At 44.1% G+C, this 11,472-nt stretch overlaps 1 protein-coding gene across 2 annotated transcripts; it reads right to left on the bottom strand.

Moving 5' to 3' along the window:
* Positions 1-934: 934 nt before the first annotated feature.
* MRPL42 (mitochondrial ribosomal protein L42) lies at positions 935-10,733 on the bottom strand. Of its 2 annotated transcripts, none has more exons than XM_068272765.1 (5): positions 10,598-10,733; positions 9,784-9,838; positions 6,510-6,594; positions 2,852-3,009; positions 935-1,115 (listed from the first exon to the last, which is right to left on the bottom strand). In XM_068272765.1, the coding sequence occupies exons 1-5, from the start codon at positions 10,704-10,706 to the stop codon at positions 1,070-1,072; spliced, it is 453 nt and encodes a 150-aa protein (XP_068128866.1). In that variant the 5' UTR covers positions 10,707-10,733; the 3' UTR covers positions 935-1,069. The 2 variants fall into 2 exon arrangements, with proteins under 2 accessions (XP_068128866.1, XP_068128867.1); XM_068272766.1 differs by lacking the exon at positions 10,598-10,733 and adding an exon at positions 10,438-10,536.
* Between the last annotated feature and the right edge of the window lie 739 nt (positions 10,734-11,472).

Here is an 11,472-nt window from a genome sequence, read left to right as displayed (position 1 = left end):
CCGAACACAATGTGAACAAGGCCTTAGGGTCTACGGCTAAAAGTATTAGAGGCAGAGAATCAGCAGGACAGCCAGGCAATCTGTATTTAAAATATTTTTTTCTATTTATAAAGCACCAACGTATTATGCAGTGCTGGACAATAAATAGGGATACATACAATGTTAACAGGGGGTGTCAGACTGAGAGGTATTAAAAGATTACACGTGTTAACAGGGTATAAGATACATGATCATGAAATTTTACAGAGACCCAGCAATTCAAGTCAGAGATAGTCCATAGTAAGGGTGTCGTACCTGGGAATCATACTAGGTATGCTACCTGCCTTAGGGGGCGCGCACGCACGCACGCACGCACACACACACACACACACACACACACACACACACACACACACACACACACACTATGTAGATTGGCCAAATTTTACCATTTCCCAACAGAATGTGAATTCCTTGAACACATTATGTAGGTAAGGTCTCACACTACATAGAAGTGGCAAAATCTGATGTGTGTACAAGGCTTTAGACTTGAGTTTGACATGCCTAGCCTAAAGAAGCCAAAAACAGCTGCACCAAACACAAACAACTTTTGTTTTTTTAAATTTCACCTCCACAAGGGCAAGAAGTAATACCCATAATGCATCACTTCCAGCGAGTGGAATAGGCATATCCTTCTCTCAGGCAAGGAATAATGGCAGAGCTGGCGATTTATAATACATCTGTAGCTTATTTTACACAGCCAGATGCAGATAAAAATGATTAAAAACAAATTGACTGAACCTGCCACGAGTGGTCCTGGACGTGCTGAGATCAGATGCATTATACCACTGATGGAGGTTCAGTACCATAAAATATGTACCAGGCGAGTTGTACACTACTGCTGTGTGATGCCAATGATAATTAAATGCAGAGTAATGCATACATAGCCCAACAGTAGCAAAACAGATATTTTAATACACACGTTTTGAAAAAAAAAAAAAAAAATGTACAATTTATTACAGTAATTGACTCATTTGTCACACATAACATAGTATTATTAAAGCATGTTTTGTGAATTCAAAAACAGAAATTATCGGTCCTTTAGATGGTTCTTCTTCATTCGTCTTCTATGATACCTGAAAATAAAATGAAATGTGTTTTAGCACAAAGAAAATAATTAAAACATAAAAAGATTATGAAGTAGGTGCAATCATTTGTTTTCTTTATATTTATATCTTGCTTTAGGCTAATTTCACACCAGGACGTTGCGTTAGAGGGGGCGTTAAGGTCGCATAACGTCCCCCTAACGGAACGCCTGGTGGTGCTGGATCTGGACGTCAGAGTGAGCCGCGTTGTGCAGCTCACTCTGGCGTCAGTGATGCCGTGATGCGCACTCTTGTGCGCATGCGGCATCACGTGGTCCCGCCGGCCAATCGCCGCACAGAGCGGCTGCTCCAGGAAGTAAACACTGCACGTCATAACGTGCAGTGCATATTAATTAGCCATGTGCCTGGCCGCTCTCCGCTCCTCCCCAACATTACTGAGCATGTGCAAGCAGTCTAACGCGGCTCAGCCGCGTCCAAAGTACTGCATGCAGTATGTTGCCTTGTGACGCAGCGTTACAATGTAACGCAACGTCCGCACTGTGAACAGCCCCATTGATTTTTCATTACTGTGCGGTGGGCTGCGTTACAGGCTGCTCTAACGGGCGCCTGTAACGTCCCACTGTGAAACCAGCCTTATAATAATTCACATTGTTTCTCATTTCTACAATCACTGTTTCTCATTTCTACAATCACTCCATTAGAAAGGTTTTTGCTGTTTTTCCCCATATCTGCTGCATTCTAGTGTGTAACCCTGGCAAATTGCAGAAAAAGGTCCCTACCTTTTCTATATCTGATATAGTAGAGACCATAGTCATTTTCAGCAAGTGGACAGATCTATGCAACAGAGCCCAGCTGATACAGGGTTCAAGTGAATGTTAGACAATGTGTTGGGTCATTCTAACTTTTAAAGTAAACCAGAGATATATAAACAGCAAGAATCTATACTTACCTGGGGCTTCCTCCAGCCCCATAAACACGTTTGAGTCTCTCTGTGTCCTCCCGCAGGCTGCTGTTCAGCCACAGTAACTGGCTCAGTAGCGTCAGTCTTGGTCCTAATGCACATGCGAGGTCACACTGATGTCAGAGGGAGCGAGGACGCGTGTGGCCTAGGCCACGCAGGCGCAGTTGCTTGCGTCATTAAACCGGGGGGGGGGGGGGGGAAATCGGGGGATCGTTTTGTCCCGGTGCGGGCACAGGTCGTCTGCGGGAGGCCGGTGGAAGCCCCAGGTAAGTTAAACTTACTTTTTTCCCCATTACAGTATTCCTTTAGGCTCATGCTCATTACTGTGTAATACTTTGGCAGTATTTTAAAGTGAACCTTAACCGAGACGGGAAAAAAAAGAAAAACGTTTCACTTACCTGGGGCTTCCATCAGCCCCCTGCAGACGTCCTGTGCCCGCACTGTCCTCACCGATCATCCGGTCCCTCACCGCAGCTCGTTTTCGGCTAATAGCCAGTCACCAGGCCAGTACGCCTGCAGCCCTGGCCACGCGTGTCCTCGATCAAGCTCACGTCGCTGTACTGCACATGCGCAGGACACTCCAGGCAACAGGAGTGTGATCGAGTACAAGCGGGCCAGGACTGTGAAGGCGCACTTGAAAACTGAGGCGCGGCAGGGGACCGGATGATTGGCGAGTGACGGCGTAGGCACAGGACATCTGCAGGGGGCTGGTGGAAACGATAGGTAAGTGAAACTTTTTTTTCCTGGTTCGGTTAAAGTTCACTTTAAGAGACAAGAAGCAGAAATTGATACAGTTTTAACTTACTGTCCAACAGGATACCATCGGTGCTTCGTAGTATAGAACATTTTACTGAGTTCTTCCATTGTAGGTTCTTTTTTGACTACTGTATCACTCAGTCTGGCTTTTAAGACTTGATCAAGAGATTCTTCAGGGAGCTCTACTGGATCTTGCCTGGGAATGGGCTACAGAAGACAGAAGATGAGATATTTCTCTCTAGACCTGTGATTTTGCATGAATTTTTGTTAACTGCAATTGGTCCTAACCCGGTCTTCTCAATATTTAGGGGTGGCCACCGAGATGCAAGTAATTAGCAGTCGATCCACATTTTCTTATGCAAATTTGCGCAGCTTGTAAATGGACCAAATACAGCAGCTTCTATATTTACAAGCTGCAAATTTGCATCTACTTAGAATTAATAAGCATCTCATTGAACATCCCTACCCAAGAGTAGAAGTCATGCTAATAATTCAAGCCAGCAATTGGGCCAGTAAAATGCACTTTGTTGAGTCTGACCCAATCTGCATTAACTTTGCATGCAAGTTCGAATTAATAGCACCGCATTGGTCATCTCTATGCAAGAGGACAGCAAGTACACCATGACAGAAGGGAAGACGCAAATAAAAATAAAACAAGCAAAGCAAATATTTTACATGAATGTTCCTGAGGCATTTAATTGTAAGACTCCTGTGTACAGACATAAGATGATAGTCACCAAGTCTGGCTATTAGTGGCTGAATTATGCAACTACCTGTTGCTTGTTAGTGGCTGAAAAGTGTATTTGTCAAATCCTCAATGGAGCCAGTATCTAATTCAGTAAGGACTTGGGCAACACTCCCTAACACCACAGATTGGCCTACTGAGTGTGCCCTTATTGGCTGCAGCTTTCAAGCTTTTTAAAGTGCTATTGAAGCAAGAGGAATATGAAAGCTGCCTGACTATCCTGCTGATCCTCTACCTCTAATACTTTCTGCCGTAGACCCTGAACAAGGATGCAGCAGATCAAGTGTTTCTGACATTGTCAGATCTGGCGAGATTAGCTGCATGCTAGTTTCTGGTGTTATTCAGACACTACTGCAGCCAAATAGATCAGCAGGGCTGCCAGGCAACTGGTATTGTTTGAAAGGAAATAAATGTGGCAGCCTCCATATACCTCTCATTTCAGTTGTCCTTTAGATCTGACAGGCTAAAAGCGCTATACATGTTAGAATTATTTTTGTTTGGACACCCTAAGGCCTCGCTGGCATTGTAAGCAATTGCTGTGTGCGTTTCAGCAAGGTGTATAGTGTGTGGTACACAACAAAACCAGAAGTGCATAGACTGCACTGTCTGATGTTCTCAATTAAGGGTCCCTTTAATTGAGAACATCACACAGTGCAGTCTATGCACTTCTGGTCAGAGCTTTAAAATGAAAATCAGCACTTACCTGGTGCTTCCTCCAGCCCCCCTGTAGCCCTCCGGGTCCTCTGCATGGTCCTGCTGCAGCCCTGTTAGTGCAACTTTGACTGAGGTCGTCTGCGCACCCGGCTCGATCACGTGTGCAACGCCGTAAGCCTCCTGCGCAGTGCAAACTTTCGAGCTGGGTGTGTGGACAAGCCGCACATGTGCAGTTGCACACTACTTCAGCCAAAGTTGCCACACTAAATGGGGCTGCCATGAAGGGAACCTGGAGGACGCAGAGGGACCTCACGGGCCATGAGGGGCTGGAGGAAGCCCCAGGCCTCCGGATGTATTCTTTAAAGGAAACCAGAGCTGCTGTAAAATAAAAGTTTTAGATACCTGGGGCTTCTTCCAGCCCCATGCGCACAGAGCCCCCAGGTATTTATAAAACTTATTTTACAGCGGCTCTGGTACACTTTAAAGAAGAATCCCAGTGTGCTATAATGGAAATATATATATATATATATATATATATATATATATATATATATATATATATATATATATATATATATATATATATTATTATTCAGATGTTTCTCACCAAAATCTGACTGTATTAACTGAATACTTGTATTAGGTGTGTGATTAAGACACTACTGCAGCCAAAGAGGACAGCACAACTTACAGGCAACTGGTATTGTTGAAAAGGAATCAAATATGGCAGCTTCCATATCCCCCTCAGTTAAGGTGTCCTTTAAAATATGCTTTAAAGAGAACCCGAGGTGGGCAGATGGGGGGCAAAGGCATGTTCCCTGCCTGATGACATGCCTCTGTGTCCCCACACCGCCGCTCTCTGCCCCCACCCCCCCACAACATAGCCCCCCCAAGAGTAGCAACAATATTTGTTGCTATCTCGGAGGTAAACATAGGAAAGAGGGATTCCCTTTTCAAAATGCCTGCCAGGGGCATCCTGCAGGGTTTTCAGAGCTGCCATTGGGTAGCTCTCTCTTCCTGGCCATGCCCCCTGCCGCCTCCCTGCATGCTGGATGAAAGAATACGGATCAGCTGATTTTGGCGTGCGGCTCTCAGAGCCGAGCGTTGAAACTGGGCGCCCGATAGCAGCAAGGCTATGCTGCACGGGGTGCGTAGCGGTAATTCGGAGCACTGGCGGCTGCCAGACCCCGAATTACATCTCCCTCCGAGTTGCGAAAACTTGGAGGGGGAATAGAATTTAACCCCGCCTCGGAGTTTAGCGGTAGCGATGAGAGCCATCATTCGGCTCTCACCGCGCCAAACTGAGCAGTGCCAAATTAAGATGCACCCAAGAGAATGAATCTCTCACTCCAGCATCATGACCTACAGGTCACAAAAGTGGAAGTGGGCCAGTGAGGCCCACAGGAGTGGCAGGGAGCGGCAGTTTTTGCGGCTACTTGATCTGCTCAGCCCCCCGGATTAGGGAGACTACTTTTATTTTAATTTTTTGAGCCCACCACAGGCTCTCTTTAAAGCAGGGATGTTAAACCGGTCCTTCTAGGGCCGAGCTCCTCGCACAATTTTGACACAGCTCAAATTAATTGATGGGTCGGAATCAGGAAAGGCGTGGTCCATCAGGCATTGGCATGGACCTGGCCCTCCAGGCCTGGAGTTCAACACCTGTGCTTTAAAGGAAACCAGAGATGTCTGCATTAAAAGGTTTGATACTTACCTGGGGCTTCCTCCAGCCCCATGAGCACCGATGCGTCACACGCTGCCCTCCCGAGTGCCTCCATCCAGCCGCAATCACTCCTGGTAATCTGGCTCAGTCACGTCAGTCGGCTCTTCTGGTGTAACTGAGCCAGATTGCTGGGAGTGATTGCGGTTGAACAGAGCCACTCGGGAGGACAGCGTGTGACGCATCAGTGCTCATGGGGCTGGAGGAAGCCCCGGGTAAGTATCAAACCTTTTAATGCAGACATCTCTAGTACACTTTAAACACTGAAAAAGGTTGAGGGGAACCTTAGAGCAAGGAAGTGAATTTATGTGTATGAGAACAGCTCAAGAGATATCTCAGCCAGTTAAAATAGTAAGGACTTTAGAAAACCCTTGGATGAGTGACAGAAGAATTTTGGTACGTATTTGTGTATGACATCAGAGATGAAGGCAAACGCGATTCTTGTAGTGACATTGAGACAAAGCATTGAAGTTTGAATTTTATTTGCTTATGAACTGGAAGGCAGTGAACGAATTTACTGAGATGGGGAGTGGAGGGAGGAAGACTTCTTTTAGACGCTAGAGTCTAATGAGGGCAAAAGTGGTGTCTTACCATGGTGTGTTCATATGGAATATCCACAGATGGATGGTAGCATACAATAGTTTTCCCATCAGAAGTCAGAGCCAGGTCGACTTTGCTATACAAAAACAGAAAAAAAGACAAACCATTTTTAAGAAGCTGAATGACAAAAACAATGCATTATTACTAAAAGCAATAAGTGAGCACTTATTAAAAGGTAATGAATCTGTCCACATTTCTCTTTCAGGAAGGTAGACATGAGCATGCTATGATGGTGGTTGTGAATGGTATACACAGGAGGCGACAGCTTTGGACCTGTCAGGTGCAGCACAATGGAATGTTTGTTTCTGAGAATTCCGAAGTCAGTGAAAATAAAGCCTGGTCTCCCACAATTTTCTGGGGGAAGCATTCAGCATAGCTAAACATCATAGGCTAAGAATCACTAGGACGACGTGCTACATACTAATATACAGCAGTATATAGTTATACGATGTGATTCTGATGCTGAAACCAAGAAACGTACCATCAAAATGGATGTTCTAAAAAATTAACTGTATTCTACTATAAGACACTATAGTGCCTCCTTAAGATAAGCAGTGCACTGCTGCATGATCTTCAAACAAACAATTCTCTCTGCTTTATCATTGTAAAGCAGTGTTTATTATGTTGTAGGCATTTTCCAGTTTTACAAGAGTGCAGCCAAACTAGAGCTAGCCAGACAGTTTGCCTCCTCTGTGCATGTCATGTATCTATCTATCTATCTATCTATCTATCTATCTATCTATCTATCTGTGTATCGAGTATCTATGTTTTGGGGTTCAGAGCATTTGGAATTTTTTTCTGGTACATGTCAAGTGTACTGCTTTCTGACTTTCTAAAGAGATACATATCGCAGGGGGCATGGTTGACCTCCTTAGTGACAGCCACTGTTTACATCCAAAACACCCCTGATTTGGAGCTCCTACAGCCCTTAACCACTTGAGGACCACAGGCTTACAACCCCCAGTGGCTATTTTTTACAATTCAGCACACTGCAGCTTTACAGTTTGCTGCACGGCCATACAACTTAGCACACAAATAAATCTTGCCTCCTTTTTTTTGCCACCAACAGAGCTTCCTCTTGGTGGCATCTGATTGCTGTTTTTATACACACACACACACACACACTTTATTGATTTAAAAAAAAAAAAACTTTTTTTTTTTTTTTAATTTCCCTCCCTCCAAGATTCAGTACTGAAATCAAATCTCACAGGCATCAGCCTATGAGAGGGATTGCTTTGTGAGCCACTCCAGGGGAAAGCCAAGTGACAGAGCTGTCCCCAGTACAGTGCTGTGCAAAAAAAAAGTCAGTTTCTTTTTCTTACAGCCTGCCAGCTTCTATCATGGGTGGCAGGCTGTTTAAAGACCAGAACTCCATAACTCAGCAGGGATGCGCGATCCCGCTAATCTCCGCCTACAGGACCTGCCACCAATCGGTGTTAGGCAGTCCTGTAGCTGCCACCCTCCCACCGACAATCGGCATTAGGCGATCAGGAGGGGGTTAAGCCTTATAAACAAAAAAAAAACAGATGCCTGTTAGCTTTACAGATTTTTATGATGCCAGGATTATTATAACACAAGTATCATAAAGGAAATTATACAGTGCTATATTACACATTAGAACTGGTCACAAGCAGGGCTGAGGAGTCGGAGTCGTGGAGTCGGAATAATTTTGGGTGCCTGGAGTCGGAGTCGGGGAAAAATGCACAGACTTCGACTCCTAATGAATTTAAACTGTAATTAAAATAGAAAATATGATAAAATGTTCTATTTCTCAGATAATAGTCATCATAAATAATTTATACATACAGTAATAGCTGTGCTTAGTCCACAAAGATGAAATAAACCAATCAAAATTAGTTACTTGTGCTGCTTCAATAAAGCAGTCCTGGATTTTTAAAGTCAGATATACACATCTGATTGTGACTGTATATATGATGTGTACACAGGAACCTCTTATAAATACGAAATAACATCTATGCTGTGAGTATAAAGCCTGATGTGTAGCCGTGTCACTAATAGAGATGGTCAATGAGATGGAAATAATTCTGCGTTGATTCTGATTTATGCAAATGTATGCACTGCACTCTCTTTGCTCATGAAATTAAATAATTTGATATGTTGTTAAAATTAAATTTGGTTTGCTGACTACGAATTAAATGGTACCTGAGAAGGATGAAAATAAAAGTTTTATACATACCTGGGGCTTCTTCCAGCCCCCTTCAGGCTAATCAGTCACTCCCTGTCCACCTCCACCACCTGGATCTTCTGCTATGAGTCCTGGTAATTCAGCCAGTCAGCGCAGTCCGGCCGCATGGCGCTTCCACAGCCAGAAGCGTTCTGCACCAGCGCAACAGTGCTGCGCAGGTGTAGTACGCTCCCGGCGGCGGAGTGTGTGCATGCGCACTACGCCAGACTGGCTCAAGTACCTGGACTCATAGCAGAAGATCCAGGTGGCGGAGGAGGACAGCGAGGGACTGATTAGCCTGAAGGGGGCTGGAGGAAGCCCCAGGTATGTATAAAACTTTAATTTCATCTGTCTCAGGTTTACTTTTTTACACAGTAGTACTATACTCTACATATGCACTCTCCACAGAGCTGCAGGGAATCCACTGAGAATGTTCTGCACATTGAACACAGAGGTGTTGTCTATCACCCATAAACCTGGTTCAGATTGTGCATGAAGAATGTGTAATAGAGGAAGAATCTCCTTATTCCCCTGCAGAGTACCTGCACATCACTCTTACATGTACCCACAGTTAAATTGCCTAGGGCCTGATAGATGTTCTTTGTTCCGGCCTGTACCTTTTACAAGTACTCTTACCAAGGACTAGTTTTAGTCTATGACTAAAGGGAATAAATATGGCAGTCTCCATATCCTTCTCACTTCCGTTGTCTTTTAAAATTCCTAAGCGTTGGCAGTTAAGAGACGAATTTCATGTTACATACTTTCAATCAACAAGATTGTAATATGCAAATTAGAGGAGTCGGAGTCGAGGAGTAGGTGGAATCCTAAACTGAGGAGTCGGAGTCGGTGGATTTTTGTACCGACTCCACAGCCCTGGTCACAAGGACACATTATGACTTGTCTGCTTTGATCTGCAATTGATTTGCAAAATGTATAAGTCATGTTATGTTTGAAAAATGTCATTAAAAATTTTGAAATAGAACTGGTCACAAGAATAAAATATACAGCGTAACGTGGAGGGGAGTAAGAATACACCGATATCAAACATCAGAGCAGTCTCTCAGTAGATAAACCACATACCAATTGTAATCATCAGGCAAAGGGGAATAGGTATTTTTTTCACGGAGAGTAAGATCTGTAGAAAGAAAGTACTGCTTAGAATGATATACAGAAAATGCATCATGTAACTAAGCACTATATATGCAAAACCTCATGTGTAATCCTCAAATGCATTTTATGATTGTTGGTGTTAAATATAAATGAAAGAAAAGTGTAGCCATAGCATAGACCTACCAGTCAGAGTCCTTCTTTCATTTACAGTATATAGAGCACATCTGGCATCCCGGGGGGTGGAGGTATAGCATCAGTCTAGCTTTGTGGCTAATGCTCCTTCCCACGGCCGATCGGGAATCACCCTGCGGTGTATAGCATCTGACAGATCTCTCTCTAGCCAAATTCGATCAGAAAGAGATTTGTCTCTTGGTCGAATCTGCCCATCATCGCTAGATGTATAGCTACCTTTAGAGAGGTTTAAACTGTCAACACTAAAAGAGTTCAAGATTTTTTTTGTTTGTTTGATTTCTGCTGTCAGATCTTGTATTTTTAAAAATTACTATAAAAATAATTTTTAAATTTAAAGAGTCTAAAAAGCTTAAAGCCTTACAAAACTGAAAACACCTCTTTGCCTAAACATCTCAGCTGAAGAGATATCAGCCTAGCCTGTTCTATAATTACCTGCGAATGTCTCTCTGCATAGTGGAAGAATGGGAAGTGCTTGCATATGTGTGCTAGTGTCATTGCAGCTAGGTTGCTACATGGTGCCTATGCTCAGAAGGTCAGATATGTGCTGCCTGCCCTGTGTCCGCACAGCCAGCACAGCAATCTCCTGTCTCACCTCCGATCAGCCCAGCGCTTCTTCCACACGATCCACCCTGAACGGGCCAGAGAACACCCCGCAATACGCACAATACCCCTCTGCACCTGTTCAGCATGATAGCTGCCATTATCGTGACAGCGAGAGGAAGCGGAAACCCCTCACTCACTGTTGCATTACAACTTCCGGGTCAAACACCAGCGCATATTTACTGTGACACTAGGGAAGGGATGGATGAAGAATACAACTTCTGATCTGTTTGTTGGACTTGCGCAGAAGGACAAATACGCGAGCGTTCTGGTTGTCATGGACGCGGACACAGGCTGGGGGGGGGGAGAGCAATTGATTCAAAGGTGTCGCAGTCGCAGAACAATATCTGGAACTCCTTTGCTTTGGCTGCCCGACCCTGTTTTTAGTCAGCGTTTAGTGCACTACAGGGGGAGTCCATTGCCTTTCCTAAAGCCCAATCCCAAGTTCTTCCCCTAATATTTACCATGTTCTGGTGCCTAACCTACCCAACTAACCACTTCTTAAAGAGGAACTATAGTGAAAATAGGCTAGCATAAATAATAAAATTGCTTTGTTTTATTTGTACAAAATTAATTTATAGATTATTTAGTCAGTGTTTGCCAATTATAAAATCTTTCCTGTCTGATTTACATTTCCCTAAATGTATCACATCTTTCATTCTGCCAGGTGATTCATACGGAATGTTTGTTTACTAAGGGCCCATTATCACTAGTGCGGAAATCAGGCCGAATCCACAGTTTCCCCGCAGGCAAATCAGACGGGGAAACTGCTATGGGGATAATGCAGCAGCCGTCCGAATTGCTTTCCATAGGACGAAATTGCAGAATTTGTCTGAATCCCATAAGCGTGCATGACACGGCTTCTGG

The sequence above is a fragment of the Hyperolius riggenbachi genome, chromosome 3 (genome assembly GCF_040937935.1).
Source record: "Hyperolius riggenbachi isolate aHypRig1 chromosome 3, aHypRig1.pri, whole genome shotgun sequence".
NCBI classification, from domain to species: Eukaryota; Metazoa; Chordata; class Amphibia; order Anura; family Hyperoliidae; genus Hyperolius; species Hyperolius riggenbachi.
Note: the sequence above shows the minus strand (reverse complement) of the source record. Positions and strands in the feature narration are given on the sequence as shown.